Source organism: Electrophorus electricus, chromosome 9, assembly GCF_041902795.1.
Source record: "Electrophorus electricus isolate QZ-2024a chromosome 9, ASM4190279v1, whole genome shotgun sequence".
Lineage (NCBI taxonomy): Eukaryota > Metazoa > Chordata > Actinopteri > Gymnotiformes > Gymnotidae > Electrophorus > Electrophorus electricus.
This window is the reverse complement of record NC_137505.1, coordinates 22,538,826-22,556,875: the sequence shown is the minus strand read 5'-3', so window position 1 is coordinate 22,556,875 and position 18,050 is coordinate 22,538,826. Positions and strand designations below refer to the sequence as shown.

At 39.3% G+C, this 18,050-nt stretch overlaps 1 protein-coding gene and 1 long non-coding RNA gene across 4 annotated transcripts; both read left to right on the top strand.

Annotated features, from left to right (window-relative positions):
* The first annotated feature begins 2,175 nt into the window (after positions 1-2,175).
* On the top strand, positions 2,176-5,742 carry LOC145659263 (uncharacterized). Of its 2 annotated transcripts, XR_014125283.1 has the most exons (3): positions 2,176-2,947; positions 3,430-3,554; positions 3,694-5,742. It is a non-coding gene; the product is annotated as an uncharacterized LOC145659263 (long non-coding RNA). The 2 variants fall into 2 exon arrangements; XR_014125282.1 differs by having other exon boundaries at positions 2,176-3,554.
* Positions 5,743-7,757: 2,015 nt separating this feature from the next.
* LOC113575381 (interferon alpha/beta receptor 1a-like) lies at positions 7,758-17,821 on the top strand. 2 transcript variants are annotated; one of them, XM_035522901.2, is made up of 7 exons: positions 7,758-7,910; positions 8,864-8,984; positions 9,288-9,445; positions 9,592-9,704; positions 10,886-11,027; positions 15,592-15,746; positions 15,946-17,821. In XM_035522901.2, exons 1-7 carry the CDS (start codon positions 7,856-7,858, stop codon positions 16,078-16,080), a joined length of 879 nt encoding a protein of 292 aa, XP_035378794.2. In that variant the 5' UTR covers positions 7,758-7,855; the 3' UTR covers positions 16,081-17,821. The 2 variants fall into 2 exon arrangements, with proteins under 2 accessions (XP_035378794.2, XP_035378793.2); XM_035522900.2 differs by having other exon boundaries at positions 9,550-9,704.
* Positions 17,822-18,050: the final 229 nt, after the last annotated feature.

The following is an 18,050-nucleotide window of genomic DNA, read 5'->3' as shown; positions in this document are numbered from 1 at the left end:
CTGTCTCATGTCAGAATAAAACTTAAGGTATAAGAAATCATCTACACTCAGAACTTTATTACCCCATAGAATTAATGAAATGGTTTAAACATCTGTTTTAAACATAAACTGGTTTAATCTAGAAATCCCACAAGCATGTTGTTAGCACTGCTAATGAAGGTCCAAAACATCCTATTTCTGTGGAAACCATGTCTGCTAAACTGAACATAGGTCAATGCATGTGGAAAAGCAAAAGATAATCAATAGAGTCTCAGTACCTTTACCTTGCCAGAGGGAGACTGCACAGTGGGAAATGTATGGGCTCACACTGCCTGAAGGCACTTTACTGACCTAGGTCTCAGAGCAAGACTTGTGGCCTATAGGCAATTACATGGCTGCTGTTATGACTGAATATTGCAGGGGTGCTGGGGCCTCCTAGCCAAGTGAGTATAGAGGCAGATGTCACTATGTTAATCCTCAATATCTCCAAGTCATTGAAGAGCACTGAGGTGAAGTTGCGATACCAAGTCCAGTACTGGGAGCGGGAGAGACCTGCACAGGTAATATTGTGTCAGTTATATTGTTCAAGTTCAAGTTCAAGTTCGGTTTATTCGTCACATACATAGTCATACACAGTATAACGCGCAGTGAAATGGTGGAGAGTGCTCTGTCCAAACTGAAGAAGAGAAACGGGTGCATAGAGAAAAATATATATATGCAGATAAATATATATATTCTATGTATGTACAAAAATATATTAACAATGTATGTACAATATATATATTATGATTATATACACAATGTACACTGTATATGGTTGGGTATATATGTACACAATCTACAGAATGTACAGATCCATTTTGTATAATAACATATCTACAGTTGTTGTGTAACAGGGTAATTGAGTATAAATCTATATATACAGATGTACAGATATACAGTCATGTTACATGGTGGTGGTGGTCCCCACAGTTTATCAGTTTCCCTGATTCAGGGCCCGAATGGCCTGTGGGAAGAAGCTCCTCTTCAGCCTCTCTGTCTTGGTCTTCAGGGAGCGGAAGCGCCTCCCTGACCTCAACAGAGAGAAGAGTCTATTGTTGGGATGGGTGGGGTCCTTCACAATTTTCCTGGCCTTGGTCTGGCACCGCTTGTAGTAGATGGTCTGCAGGTCAGGAAGTTCCGTGTGAGTGATGCGCTCTGCTGAACGCACTACCCTTTGGAGTGCTTGTCTGTCCTGCTTTGTGCTATTCCCAAACCAGACTGTGATGTTCCCCGTGAGGATGCTCTCGATAGTGCAGGTGTAGAAGTTCCGCAGTACTTTGGAGGGCAGTCTGAAGTCCCTTAGGCGTCTGAGGTGGTAAAGACGCTGACGAGCCTTCTTTGCCAGGGAGTTGGTATGGCGGGACCAGGACAGGTCCTGCGAGATGTGAACTCCAAGGTACCTGAAACTATCTACTCTCTCCACCGTGGTTCCACTGATCCTCACAGGTTGGTAGTGCCGCACCTGTTTCTTGCTGCAATCCACGATCAGCTCCTTTGTCTTACTGACGTTTAGGAGGAGATTATTTTCCTGGCACCAGTTTTCCTGGTGTTTAATCTCCTCCAGGTAGGTCCTCTCGTCGTTGTCCGAGATCAGACCCACGACAATGGTGTCGTCAGCAAACTTGACAATGATGTTAGAGCTGGAAGTGGCTGTGCAGTCGTAGGTGTACAGTGAGTAGAGCAGGGGGCTTAGGACACAACCCTGAGGAGCTCCAGTGCTGAGGGTGAGGGTGGATGAGGCGCAGTTGCCCACCCGTACTGATTGTGGTCTGTCTGTTAGGAAGTTGGAGATCCAGTCGCACAGGGATGTATGCAGTCCTAGATCTCCCAACTTAGTAGTTAGTAGGGAGGGGATGATAGAGTTAAATGCTGAACTGTAGTCGACAAATAGCATTTTAACATAATTTCCCCTCCCTTCGTCCAGGTGAGTCAATGTAGTGTGGAGCAGATGTGCAATTGCATCGTCAGTGGAGCGGTTGTGGCGGTATGCAAATTGCAGTGGGTCCATGGAGGCTGGCAGTGAAGATGTGATGAAGTCTCTGACTAGCTTTTCAAAGCACTTCATCACGACTGATGTGAGGGCGACAGGGCGGTAGTCATTGAGGTCGGAGGGTCGAGGTTTCTTCAGGACGGGGACGATGGTGGACCGCTTGAAGCTGGACGGGACGATACCGATATTGTGAAGCAAGTTCAAACAACAAATCAAATTGCTTTCATAGTCATGTCTCTCAAGCAAGAGGTAGTTAACACACAGAATACAATATACGAGATGAAATATACAAGATGTACTTTGCACATTGCACTGTATTGCACAAGATATTACAGTAGGCACTACAACAGACACTTTATGATAGACACTATACAATTTACACTGTAGAGGCTGCACAGTACAGAAGACAAAATATTGCTCATTCTGCGATAGAGGCTGTGCAATAGACAGTGTGCAATGTACAGAGTGTACATTAAAGTGTGGTGATTATAGTAATAAATATACAGTACATAGGCAAAATGGAAATGTACATTGTTAATAATAGAGCACGACTAAGAACTGCCTCCGTGATTAACTAAGGTTTAAAAGATGCATATTGTTTATCAATGCCTGGTCATACTCAGTTTAGAGGAAAGTTTAAAGGAGAGTTGCTGAACACTGCCTCCTTTGGTTCATTGTTCATTTGAACACTATTATCTAGTTTTGTGGGCTCATGTTACTCACTAACTTCCTTATAGATTTCTTTTTTCTTAAATGTATTTTTATTTCATCCAACACTGTTCCATCTATAGAAACAGCTGAGGATTTATGATAACCCCTATGTTTCACTGGTCTCGCTGAAACCTTGGACAGAGTATTGTGTTCAAGTTAACGTATTTGACCAGAACTTTGGCATGAACGGTACTTACACATCTCCTCAGTGTGTGTCTACGAAAGGTATGAGGACCCACCACTCCTATTTCCTGCTTATAAACATTTTCTTTTTCTTTTTACATTTTTTTTAGAGTTTCTTTTTCTTTACTTTTAATTTGTCTTTATTTTGATCTTTATTTCATCCAACACTGTGTTCCTTGCACCTATAGAAATATCTGAAGGATTATAACCCATATGTTTCACTGGTCTTGCTGAAACCTTAGACAGAGCATTGTGTGCAAGTTTTAGTGTCTTTGACCAGAACTTTGACATGAACGGTACTTACACATCTCTTCTGTGTGTGTGCATGAAAAGAATGAGGACCCACCACTCCTATTTCCTCTTTATAAACATTTTCTTAACTTTTTTGGAGGTTTGCATATCAGATTTGCTTCTATTCAGTCTTAATTCTATGCTTTCTTTCTACTTGTTTCCTTTTTTACATTGTATATTATCAGTGAATTGTTCAACTAATTTAAAATTGCCATTTTATATCACTTTTTTAGGTTTCTTTTTATACTGGCAGATTGTGTTTGCAGTGCTATGTATTCTCCTTGTAGGAGCATTAGCATACATATGCTGCATGTTCAGAAGGCAATCTGCAAAACATAAAACCCCTGACAGCATACTAGTAAGAATTTATTATTGTCTCTGCATTTATCATTGTGTGTGCAAATGTTTGGTATATATGTATGTGTGCTCATGTTCTTTGTATATTTTAGGGACACATCTTATCGCTTCATCGTAACAACTCTTCTCTCTTTCCTCAGGGTCTCCCTTTAGATCTTCCCTCTCCCCTAGAGGTCCACAAAGGAACATGTGCAGTAGCACTTGTGACTGCACCTAGTGTGTGGCTGCAATCCTCACAGCACCCCCTGGAGGAGCAGGATGGCACAAGCGGGATCCAGGCTGTCTCTACACTCCACGGGAGCAATAGTTCTGAACACGACTCCGGCTTCGGATCTGCACAAGAGAGCAGATAAAGCAGAACTCGTTTTCTTTTTCAAGGATCTCCTGAAAGTTTCCAGAAGTGGAACTGATGCTGCTAGCACTGTGAAATCAGGGGGAGCAGTGAAAAATGGGAAGTCGAGAGACATCAGTCAGTGCACCCTATCACAAAAATAATTAGAATCAGGTAAGTTCAGAGGTAAACAGAGGTAAAATGAGAAGAAATGTTTGTTGTTAGTAGAGGGAGGAAATCTTTCACACTTTCTGCTCCAGAAGCTTAAAGTTACTTCAGATCCACTGGAGAGACCATGGACAGCAAGTGCAGCACATCATGATTCTTTAGATATGGTGTCACTGTAGTGAACATAGACTGGAAATGATCCCTCTGATGAAACTTTGACCTGGTCAGCGTTGGCCTTCTTTCTCCCCTGGCACACGGACAGGACCCAGGACTCCTCTAGCACCATGATGGCCTAGCTGATGGCCACAAATGGCCAAGCTGATGGCTTACCATGCTGGCATGGCTTTCTGACCTTTCCCCCTCTTCTTAAGTGTCATAAAACCCACACACTGGAATGCGGGTATCTCTTACTAGCCTGTCTGTACTTAAAGGAACTGTGACTATAAATTCCATCAGACTCAAACCCTCACCAGGACAATCAACCTTTTCTCATCCCACAGAGAATTTTTCACACACTTATATGTTTCTGTTTCTTTTTCTTTGTTTAATTGATTAGTGATGGATCTTATATGTTTCTGTATGTGCTACAAGAATTCTTTTCCCCCGTTGTGAAAACAAAGGCATTAACCAAGCATGCCCTGTTCCCAAAGATGTACCTGGAAAGTTCAGCCCCCTTCTCAGTCAAGTACAAGGTGTGAAACAGAGAGTGAGACCCACAGAAGGGGGGGCTCCCCGAACACTGTGAGGGGAGATTCAAAATGTTTCTTTTGAACTAAAAAAATAGCCTCTCGCTAAGGAGTTAGAAAGATTCAAATCTCATGTTATCTTAGATCTTTTTTTTTCTTTGTTTGTTTGTTTGCTAATTTCTTATTCTTAGTTTGTGTTTATTGGAATTTGCTCATAACAGCTTGTATCAAGTAAACTTGCCTGGTTTCGTGTGATTAAGACTGGAATTACATTGTGCAGTCGGCAACAAATCCAGAGCTCCTACTTCTCGGTCCGAGAAGCCTGGTCGTTTCATCATCACTGGCCTTTATCACTCATGCAGTGTCAAACCAGCAATGCTGTGGAAAATGGACACACTCTGTCAGTGTCATCCAGATGGCTTCAGTGGAAAATGGACACTTTCATTTAGCGCCACCATGATGGTTTTACATGGTCGAGCCAGTGAGTCGTAAGAACAGGCATTTCTCTTCTTATGTTATCAGTTTGTATCAGTTGTATCAGTATACTGTTTATGTATCAAAATTAGATCATTAACTCTTTCCACCCCTCTGCAATGCACTCCTCCTCAATCCTTTAATTAGTTCTCCCTCTGGCTATTTCACACCAGTTCTTACTTTTTCTCCTGAGTCTTCCGTTATAGGTTTAGTCATACCCTTTCACCATGAATCTCATTTGATTAATCAATTGCCTTGTTTGGTCTTTGTTTGGTTGATAAATAGACTGCCTGGTTGGTCATTCCCACAGGTTGCTTTTCTTTTCTTTCTAGTTTCTTTATTAATCTAGTTAGCTACCTTTGTCCCCCACAAATCATCTGTGTTAATTTCATTTGCTTGCATTGTTATGTTTGTTTATTACAGTGATTCTAGTGAATTCGATACATCGGTTCAATCAATAGTAGAATCTTACTCCATGATTGTTATGCATGTTTTTGTACCTCTTTCAATAAACTAGCTTAGTTATTCCATTTGTGAGTCAAGAGTGATATTCTAATGTTTGGTAGATGAGAAATAATCAGGTATCAAACTGGCATCTTTTGAGCTAAAACTGAATTATTAATCTGTAAGGGTCGGTGCCAGGCTGAGGCCCCCTCCGGCCACCAGAGGGAGGCCTCGAGTCAGGCACGCCACTAATCAGTCTTAACGCCCAACAGCTAGGCTAGACCTTATATAAGCTCAGTGACCCAGTCATTCAATGTTGGGTCTTTGCCAAAGTTCTGAGACAAGCTCCTAGCTGGTAACTTGAGGTGTGTGAGCCCTCGTGCTACACCTCACTTCTGCGCTGCGAGGGTGTCTGTTTTTACACCTCACCTCCCATCTCCAGTTTCCCCCCTCAACTCTGTCTCTCTCCTAAAGCTCCCCATCGCCATTACAGTTCCTACCTGTTTTCTGGTTTTGTTTGGGTAGTTTTAGTATGGTTTTGCCCAGGGAATCGGGGCTGCCATTCTTACCGTAGCTTCCTTGGTTCTCCCTTTTCCTACGCTCGGCATGGTGTTTAGTTTTTTCACTCTAGTTTTGTCGTCCTCCATTCCTTTGAAGGGCGATATATGCGCAGGTAGCTTTATAGCTGCCGCAGTCTAGCAGGTATTTGTCCGCCCTGTAACAAAACGGGCGGGGGTTAACTCCCCACTTTTGGTTACTTACTTTTCTTGTTTTACTGCTTCTGTGAACTAACTGTTTCGCACACTGGCCCACCATCATTAGCGCGTTGTTGCTTACCCAGTAAGATGTTGGTAGCATCACCTATTTGACCCGGGTTTGAGCCCACGTTACATAATCAATAATAAATTCATTAAAATGAATGCATTTTCCTTGTTAATCAGGGCGGTGCCCCAATTAACCTTAGCAACCATGACTGACCATTTAAGTGTTAAAACCTATTACCAGATGCTATTTCCTGCAGTCTGTGCCATACCCCACACTCAGGACGGCGCTGCCACCACCAAGTTCTGCTCCCTCACCTGCTACTGGCTCTGTTTTGCCCCTCACCCTGTGGGGTATCTCCTTTTCCTTCTCCTATCCCACCTGTCTCTGTCCGGGTTATGGTCTCTGGCCTGCGTCCTGCCATGCGATCCCAGCCCCAGATGCACTCACTGGTCCGTAAGCGCATCAGGAGCCATGTGATAAGGCAGACTTCCTGTAATATTCCCTCCTCAGCGTTGTCCTTCCATGGCGGTCCCGTGTTTGTTTTCTTTTTCAGCTGTCATTGTGTTAGTCATGTGCTTTGTTTACATTCCTCACGTTATTCGCCCATCAGTAGTTATCAGCCTCACCTGTGTCTAATCTCCTTTATTCCTGTGTGTATTTATACTCTTTTTTATCCTTACTGTCTTTGTCGGTTATTGTGGTGGAACTGCTGTGTTTGGAGTCATGTTTCATGTTTGAATGTTTGGAGAACGTCTATACTTTAGCTTTCATCAAACGCCTTTTGTTTACCGAACAACATGTGCACAAGTCACACATATTTACAACAGATTATTTTATACATTTGCTTGTTTGAGGTTTTTTTTTTTAAACAATATTCTAGCTTATAATGACACCATAAGCAAGTTTTTTTTTCTCTGAATACGCCACCGTAGATAAGATCTTTAATTATTCAATAATAATGGGGAAAGTGTGATAGATTACATAGTACATCTGAGATGTTACAGTGAATTTTACAAGTCATACTAAGACTATATACTGTAAAGGTTAACACGTTGTCCACAAAAACCACAACAGATGCCATAGCTGTGAGTGGTAAGCACACATTTACAGTGCTTACAGTACGGAATATATATATATATATATATATATATATATATATATATATATATATATATATATATATATATATATATATATATATATATATATATAAAACCTAGAATAGATATATAGGTCTAGTAATATAGGTCTAGTTACACTTCTTTGTGGGGCAGTTCCTCTAGAGGAAAGCTTATTTTCGCTTTTGATTCTTGGCACCATCGAACAGGCGTAGCCTAAATGACTCGTTCGTGCAATGCCAGGGTTCAGAAGAGGAGGTTGAGCATATCCGTGTCAGACATGGACTGGACATGGCTGGAATAATTTACCTACATTATGGATTTGCAAAACATAGTCGTTTCTTGTCTGTTCTTCCTCACTGTCCATCGCGGTAAGGGCACACGTCGTATCTTTAATCCATGAATATTTTTAAAGAACGCTAACGTTAGGAATGTGATTTATAAGATAGCTAGCTAGCTGCTGCTAAGGCTGTGTCAGCTCCTAGCAAACAACTAGTGGTCTGGCTTGCGTGGTTGAAGTTAGGCCTTTATATTGGAGTGGTATCTAAATAACCTGGGCACACACCTAGATAGTGGGCACCAGTGCCCAGTGTAGTCTGTCTTAAATAGATATCAATAGATAGCAGAAATATGCACATAGGATTGGTGTAACGCAGGAATAGTTACAAAAAGTGTTTTTCTTGTGTAAGTTTGCGTACTGGTAACTTAGAGGGTTGACGGTTTAACTGAGGGACGTCTGAAAGTGAGCATTGTAGGGAAAGAGGTGACTAAAATATAAAATAACGTCCTGAATTATAAAATATCTAATAATAAACAAATAATAGTAATACGAATAGTAATGTTGATATATTTGGCTTCAAATGCAGTCCAAACTAAACAAAGTTTGTCAGTGTCCACTGAGATTTAGCCACAACACAAACTTAACTGGACTTTATATGCTTTGATTCTAAATGAGATGTACACAGAGGTTGGGTAGCTACTGTGTTATAGTGTCTAATTATCCTGTAACATGTACATATAGAATAACTAGCTTCAGCTATGACAAACAGATGTCCTCCATCATCTGAATAAGAATTTTGATGATGAATCACTTCAGAGCTGATGAAGGACACACTCACTCCATGTTCATCTTTTAATCATAATTAATTTGACTCTTTATACCATATTTTATATCATTGCAAAGATATACAAGAGTAAATTTAGTATATAATGACTGACTTACAAAATACCAATAAATAGTATTAGAAGTGATAATGTAAATGGAATGACCACTTTTTGTTTCTTTTTAGTGCATTAACAGTTTACATTGTCCTTATTTTTTCAGTATGGATGACGGAATTACCACCACCACCACCACCACAGCACATTCAAATCCACTCATCAGTGTTGATGTGGAATTCCCCTGGAGATGACAGGAATGTGACTTATACAGTTCAGTACAGCAGGTAAGATCAGCCTCCAGTATACTAGTGCCATCATGATAGCACTTCTCTAAAGTGAAAAGGATTGAAAGTGAAGTAAATGCAGATTTCACAAAGCAACCAAGGACTTTATGTATCACACCACATGCCAGATTAGTACCAGAATGGATGATTTTTGCCTGCACAAACTCAGTGCTGGTTTATAGTCCAGAAAGCACTGTGACACCTAACCACAATGTTCATGTTACTGTTGTAGACAGTTTGTGTTGTAGACCACATTTAATTTGATTTTGTTTGTAACCTAATGTTGTTATAAATTGAATGTAGTGCGCCAGGGGAATTGTGGGACAGCATGACTGGCTGCAGTCAGCTGCAGTGTGACTTTGCTGCTAAGGATTTCTATGGGAAGGTGTTTCGTGTGCGAGCAGAAAGAGGAAACCTGTCATCAGATTGGCAGCAGTCAGAGCAGGTTCAATGCATACACAGTAAGCCTTCTTCTTATTCCTTTCCTTAGTAGATTTCAAAATGATTTTTTTTAAAATCATTTGTGTAAAAGACTAATTCTAACAATGCTCTTCGTGGTCCACAGTTAACACATGTGCTCCCATAATAAACCTGTCCATTGTATCAGACAAAGTGCAACTGCAGAGGAAACACAGAGACAGTAGCCTGAAGAAAGAGTATGGAGGTCACATCACCTTTAGACTTCTATACTGGAAAACAACCAGTCCAAATGATAAACAGGTCTGTATAACATAGAGATCTCCATGAACAATGTGACAGTGAACTCAAAATTGATGTTTTTACTGCCCATGGAAGCAAGTTCCTTAAAGTTGAAATGATGGATTTTACACACAAATGCTGTCACTTTTCTGAGGATTTTCTGTCAAACCACATTTCTGGCAAACAGTTATAGTTTGGGGACTGGGCATAACAGAATCAACAATTTATAAAACATTGTTCTAAAGTGGCAAAACACATTGGTTTGCTACATGTTGGTTGCCTCTGCAGAACCACCTGTAATGGAGGAAAGAAAAATAAGCATAATGTGCAGGAACAGTTGACTGTCTGCAACAGCAGAATCTTAAAATTCTAATGATAAAGGAGCATAATTACACAGGCTGGACCACAAGATGCAAACCCATCCACAGCTAGATTACAGCACACTAGATTACAGCACACTAGATTACAGCACACTAGATTACAGCACACTAGATTACAGCACACTAGAGACACAAAGATAAAATGTAATCCTGCAAATGTTTACCCATTGATGGAGTCTTTGAATGTCATAGGAAGGTTCAAGTGAATATCAAAAAAACAACCTGCACTGTTGTAGTTATACAAAGCCTAAATCCTAGCTAATAATATCAGCGACATCACGAGTGCTACAAGCAATCAAGCTTGAAGCATTTTTTGGACATGAAGATTTTAGCCTGGGGGTTATTTGTATGATCTTGTCTGCAAAGGGCCAAATGGCTATAGATTTTCATTCTAACCAAGATGAAGCCACATCTGATGCAACTGATTTAAGTGTTTGAAAACTGAATAACTGATTAAACAGTGGAAACAGGTGCAGCTCCTGTGTGGTTGGAATGAACACCTGCAGACATGCAGGCCATCTCCAAATAAGGTTCTACAACCTTATATTAGACCATTGTTTTAGATTGGACTAAAGTCAGCAGAAGAATTAATACAATGAAAAATTTTGTAAAATATTTGTAATTAGGAATACCACATGTAATCTGTAATCTGTTGAAACTAAATATAAACACCTTGCTATTATACTTCCATGTTTAATTAAACCTGCTGAGACAGTGTCAGTGTTTTATTATTCTTGAATGGTGTTATATATTTCACTATGAGTCTCTGTCTTCCTTACAAAGTGTACCAAAAGCTAACGGTATTTTTTTTTACCTCTCCAGGAGAATAATGAGTATACCAACCCCATCATCATGAACGACCTTGAGCCAGGAAAGAACTACTGTTTCCAGTTTGACTATTTGTATTTCCATAAACCCTATGGAAACCCCAGCCGCTTAATTTGCAAAGAGATCCCTGAAACATGTAAGTTATCTGAGGGGTATGTATAGTGCTTCAGTTTGCTTTTAAGTCCAATGTAAGTTCATTTACAATTTAATACAGTTTGTAGTGGTGAGGCAGGCGAGGTAGGAAGCAAATGAGTAGTGTTACTTCAGAGTATTCATCGTTATTGGGTGCACGGTCTGATACTAAGAAACAAAACAGACCATTTTCACTTGGACAAAGACTATAACAAAACCACCAAGAGAACCAGGGAAACAAAAACATCAATTCCCAACCACGGGGGTAATCCAGAAACAGGGAGGTAATTCCAGAAACAGGTTTGGCATGTAACCCAGATCTGATGACTCAGACTTCTACGAAACTGAGCATTTTCCGTTCCTGAAACTGTGCTTGTAAACTGTAAACTTAGGTTTACTGGACATGAATCAGAGTTAATCAGAACACTGGCCAAATCTCCATCATAAACATGGCTCAGATCATTGATTACAATGACTAATAGGTGTAACCTCATTATATTGCCATCAAATCACACATAGATAGACTTTAGGATCATGGATTCTAGACAGGTTTAATTACAAATTGCATGGGTCATTTTTTTTTTTTAACTTTTTTTTTTTTTTTTTTTTTTACTTTTAGTGCCCCTTAAGCAAAACTGATATGCGCACGCGCGCGCGCGCACACACACACACACACACACACACACACAGACACACACATACACACACACACACACACATGCAGCACTTAATTGATTGATTAGGGTGATTAAGTGACTTTGAAAGTGGCATGTTGTTGGTGATAGATGGGCTGGTCTGAGTATTTCAGAAACTGCTGATATACTGGGTTTTTCATGCATAACCGTCTCTAGGGTATACAGTGAATGGTCCGAAAAAGAGAAAATATTCAATGAGCAGCAGTTCTCTGAGCTAAAATGCCTTCTTGATGTCAGAGGTCAGAGGAGAATGGCCTGATTTGTTTGAGCTGATAGAAAGGCAACAGTAAATCAAATAACCACTTGTTACAGCTGAGGTATGCAGAAGAGCATCTCTGAACACACAACACATTGAAGCTTGAAGCAGATGGGCTGCTGCAGCAGAAGGCTTTACCGGGTGCCACTCCTGTCAGCTAAGAACAGGCAACTGAGGCTACAGTTTACATGGGCTCACCAAAGCTGGACAATAGGAGATTGGAACAACATTGCCTGGTCTGATGAGTCTCGATTTCTGCTGAAACATTTGGATGGTAGGGTCAGAATGTGGTGTAAACAACATGAAAGCACGAATCCATGCTGTCTTGTATCAATGGTTCTGGCTGGTGATGGTGTAATGGTGTAGAAGATATTTTCTTGGCACATTTTGGCCCCCTTAATGCCAACTGAGCATCATTAAAAGCCACAGTCTATCTGAGTATTGTTGCTGGCCATGTCCATCCCTTTATGACCACCATCTTCTGATATTCAGGAGGATAACACGCAATGTCACAAAGCTCAGATGATCTCACACATGCTTCTTGAACTTGACAATGAATTCGCTGTACTCAAATGGCATCCACAGTCACTAGATTTCAATCCAATAGAGCACCTTTGGGATGTGGTGGAATGCGCGATTTGCATCATGGATCTGCATCTTACAAATCTGCAGCAGCTGTGTGATGTTATCATGTCAGTATGGATCAAAATTTCTGAGGAATGTTTATAGCCATTGTCAAATCTATGCCACAGAGAATTAAGGCAGTTCTGAAGTCAAAAGAGGGTCCAACCCGGTATTAGAAAGGTGTACCCAATAAAGTGTATACATAAATATATGTGCATAAGATGATCCCCTCCTGTGCTGAGAGCTGTTACACCCCATACAACTCTAACAAACTATCTAGCTCACAACTAAAAAAACTGTTCACAACTCAACAGCTTCCTGCGCCTTGCAGACCTGTTCCTTATGCCAGACCCAAACAGCCAGAGCAGCCTGTTCTGATCTACCATCATAGCTAGTGCCAGGTTAGCCTACGGTTAATATGGCCTTGGTCAAAGCTGCTTGAAGCACTATGATGTTTAGCAGGGACTTGTGTTCCATGTTAATTTTCTGCACCCAGTGTAATGCTATGCCACCTAAAACCTTCAAGGGGTGCTTGTACAATACCTTCATCTAAGGGAGAACTGCAATTTCCACTCCTATACCCTTGACTAAGAGTGTTGCAAAGAGTCCTCCACCGTGATCCACAGAGTTAGTGGCCAAACCAAACAAAAGGGGGCCAAGAGGACATCCATACTACATAGCGTGATGGTGGGCGAAAATTGTCTGATTGGCTATTATTTGTCCTTACTATAGTTAAAGGTGAAGAATATAGTAACATAACCCATAAAATGAAATTCATTCTTAATCCAGATTATTTTAAGATGTAAAAAAGGTAATTCTACTTTACCCTAAAGTCTCTAAAATCTAAAATAGCAAAATAAATGGGACGATATATTGAAAAATCAAAAGGGTCTTTGTTCTTATTAATTTACAGGACATTTGCCATTCTGCATAAATCTAGCAGCCAGTAAAATTTATAGATCAATCTAATTGTATAGCTGAGTGTATAAAGCACATATTGATTATCTAACTGATGTTCTTAATCAATCATAAATTTTTTTATGTTGCTTCTCATAAATTACATATGAAAATAACAACTTCTCTAATATGAAGCTTCTAAGTCTCCCCCCACAAAGTAGATGCCGAAATCCCAGGATTATTATTTGTCCTAAGATAAATTTTGACGTGGTTAGACATTAAACGTGGTTAGACATTTCTCATTAGAGTAAACACATATTAAGGTACCATGAAGATACCATCTCAGAATCAGATATTCAACATTATATGTATGGTATATATCTTCACAAAAAAAAGTTTCATTTAAATGTATATTGTATATGAGAATAAAGGAGTAATGCTCAGAGGTTAAAAAAACACCATGGATCTGAAATAGCACACTCCATTAATGAATGATTTAATCATGTCAGCAGATTTTGCCAACATGATAGTTCTACTAGAGCTATGATCTAGCACTGGATTAAGGTTAAAGTCACAGCCAAGAATAAGAGTGTAAGTCTGGATTATTAGAAAGAATAATGTCTGGGAATATTACAAAAATATTACAAAAACGTAAAAGAAAATCATGGCAGTGAAAAAAGTATCAAATAACAAATGTACCCAGTAAAACAGTAATTTGTAGACTTGAATCCAGAACCATTAAAAATAGACATCATTCATGATTCAGCCATGGAACCATAGTAAGATAAACGTTTACAGCCAAACCTTGACATTGAAGTACCTCATCCGATATTATTTACGGATGCAGACCTTTAGCATGTTCATTGACAAAGTCTGTGGTTTCCTTTGGATCTTGAAAACTGTGAGCATATCCATCGGGATGGGTGATTTTCAGTGTTGCAGGATTTTGCAGGATGTTGAAGGGGGATTTTCAATGTACAAGCCTCACTTCAGCACAGGAGCACAGCTGACATTAACCACACTAAATGCAACTTTTTGCCTCCCTACAGAAAAATGAAAACCTTGCTTTTGTGAAGAAGTGGCGAGTGTTTTCCAGCCTGTAAAAGGATTTCTGTTTGATTGTGTAAAAAAAATCGAGCAGTCTAACTCTAAAGGGCTGCAGTGCATCTCCTCCTTTGGGTTTGTCACTGAGTGCGCTGTGGAGCCAATCCAAAAGAGGCTTCTCATCCAATTTATGCAGGTCTCGGAGCAATATCGCAAAGAATTTGGTTATCTGTGAGCCTGTGGAACCTTCTGGAATCCCAATCACCTGCAGATTATTCCTCCTAGAATACACTTTGAGATCCTCACACTTTTCTTCAAGGTGTTTGGCTTGGGCACTTAACTTACTAACTGTTGCTTGCAGCTCTGTTAGTTGTGCGCTGTGGTCAAATCAACTTTTGTTTGCAATGGTCTAATTGAGTTGTATAGTCCCTTTCTCACAGCTTCAGTTTCAGAATGCAGATATGCCAAAAGAGAGTCGATTTTGCTATTATTAGGCTGTTATAGTCTGCAAAAGTGGGCCACTAATCGCACTGTGACACTGACTTCTGACTTCCAGGATTCTGTCTTTTTATGAGTGGATGGAATTGTGAGCTACAGGGACACAAAGTAAAAATATAGCATGATGAAATACAACTGTGCATAATAGAAAAAAAATCAAACCTATTCTTGTGGTGCAGTTGGGAAATATTTCTACATCCTAAACACCGCAGCACTCCATGGGTTTTACTGTGAGCTACAAGGCAGACAAAAGTAGATGATTAAGAAAATGTTCAACAGTACACACATGATCCAAACCGCAGCTTTAAAAGATATAGTGTACCACAAAACACAAAAAACAGGATAAACCTGAAGACTATAAAGGGTGCTTATCAATTCAGCTAAATTATAGGAGGTAAAGGTAATGAAGGGAGAGTGTGCCAGCGTACACACAGATGAGGACACTGAACTGCGTAAGTGGCAGACGGTATTCAGTTGACTGGCATTTAGTGAATGAATAACTGCAGAAATTTCTATTGCTCTTGTTAATTTTTTTTCTCTCTTTCTCTGTCAAGCTTTTGGTCGGACCCTTCGTGTTATCGTCTCAGGTGTGCTAACTGTAGTGGTATTGGCCATTTTTGGGGGTTGGCTTTATTTTGCTTACAAAAACTACAGAAAAATCAAACAATATCTTCAGCCACCTCTGGATATTCCTCAACACTTTCAAGAGGTAAAAACATTTTCAGTAAATATTAAAGCAAATCCAGACAAAAAACATCATTAGCTATGAAGTATAGTCTGATAAGCAAATTGTATTTTAATTCCTAGCAGATAAAGAATGATATATTGATCTTATAAGGCATTTTTTCTCATTTGATTCTGAGGAATACTGGGTTCAAAAGAATGACACACCTTTTCTCTCTCTATAGTTTTTGTCAAGTGAATTTTATGAGCACCAAGTTGATCTCCCCAGCAATCAAGATGCTGAAGTGGGCAAGATCATAACTTTTGCATCAGAACAGACTCAAATGGAGCCAAAAGTGGTAGATAAGGAGAAGATTTGAGCTCCCTAACACAACCATTGAATCTCTGCATTTCTTTCCCCAAAGACCTGCAGTGGTTGATCATATACATGTTAAGACTATGGTCATCTCAAGCTGTTAGTCTATCGCTTGCGGTATGGCATCTGAGCCAAGGATGTTGTGGTAACTAGTTTTACTTATTTTACTGATTTGCACTGTTCACATTTCCATTGCTTCATTATTTGTTTAAGCACTTTTTTGTCTCATTCGTGTTATTTCTATTATGGGATGTAAGGTTTTCTTGAAGAGTAGCTGTGACTATAACATTTTAAACACTATAATGATAAAGAAAACACGAGCATTAACCAAAAGGACAGCAGCTGTCCTTTGTGTCCGTCCTGTCTGCCTTCGTGTATTTTAGTGTATTCTGATTGGTCCACACCATGTATATGAATATAGCAGTCACTGAATTGGTCATGAATGGACCACCTCATGGCACAATATTCCAATCTGTGAGAGTTATTGATGGACATGTCAAATTACATTCTGGGGAATTGAGAGATTTACTGGTGAAGGTGTCTTGTCAATCCTGAAACTGAAACATTTTAGCTCTAGTTCTCTTTTTTTGCCCTTGAGATTCTGGCAATAGTTATGTTACTTAAAAAATGAAACTAACAAAACCTTCAGTGTTGAATATATGTTTTAGCAGACAAGTTCTAGTGCAAATGTTATTATTTGAAGATATTATGGACCAAATTACCTGTAACACATTATGTGCTATCACATAACACTCATATAGGCACATTAGGTAATAGAACAGTTTGGTAGCAACCGCAGTGTACTACTTGATCTTAGCTCATCACATGGCCCTAAATAGGAGTGGCAGGCCTCCTAGAACGGAGGCATGTATATTTTTTAAAATGTGATTTACGCTGTTTAGCATAGAAAGGTTTCTATTTCAAACTTGTGAGTACTCCAGTCTATAGATGTTGTGTCCATCATACTATGCAAATTAATAAATCAGCCATGTGCTAAGATAGTGAATTAAAAATACCTGTATTGTTAGTCAGGAAAGATTTTTGCATTCAGTGAGAGAGGAGAGGCCAACACTCAGCAATCTAATTGAAGTACATGTGATGCAACCACGGCAGTATACAAGAATTTGTATACTGAAAATCTCAGTATGATAATCTCAATATACACCCTATATATAATGTAAAAAAAAACTGCATTAAAAACTACAGGCTACTTTTTATATGAACTCATGTTGATTTTACTTTTCATCTTTGGTAATGATAAGGTGATTGTTCATCTAATTCAATTATTTATTTTCTACTGTTCAGGAACTTGTTTATCTACAACATCTGCTAAAAACCTTTTAGAATAGTGTAATGATAAACTATTTACTTATTTTTTTGTTGTGTAAATAATCCTTTTTTTGTGTTGTTTGTTTTTTGTTTTCCATAAAAACACTAAACATTTCTCGTGGACCGTATCTTTTCTCAAGTTAGAAATTCTTTTCTAGAAAAATTATTTGAATAAGAAATTATTTGCGGTTTTAGAGAAGGAAAAGTATACTTACATGCTTGTTTACAGAAAATATGTAAAGTGCAGATGCTTTAATAACTACTTAGGCACAGTAATGATAGCACTGTTAGTGGATTGCAGTCTTTGAACAGGATATATTTTAATATTCAATCTTTGTCTTTATTTCCATCTTAGACATTTTCAGGTTTTCTATCTCAGTCTCATGTCAGAATAAAACTTAAGGTATAAGAAATCATCTACACTCAGAACTTTATTACCCCATAGAATTAATGAAATGGTTTAAACATCTACTGTTTTAAACATAAACTGGTTTAATCTAGAAATCCCACAAGCATGTTGTTAGCACTGCTAATGAAGGTCCAAAACATCCTGTTTCTGTGGAAACCATGTCTGCTAAATTGAACATAGGTCTATGTATGTAGATGTAGAAAAGCAAAGAGTCTGATTACCTTTACCTTGCCAGA

Coding starts and splice junctions, on each gene's coding strand:
- LOC113575381 (XM_035522900.2), top strand. CDS start 7,856: ATGGATTTGCAAAACATAGTCGTTTCTTGTCTGTTCTTCCTCACTGTC. Junction 9,446..9,549: donor GCAGGTTCAATGCATACACA/GTAAGCCTTCTT, acceptor CGTGGTCCACAG/TTAACACATGTGCTCCCATA. Junction 15,747..15,945: donor TTCCTCAACACTTTCAAGAG/GTAAAAACATTT, acceptor CTCTCTCTATAG/TTTTTGTCAAGTGAATTTTA.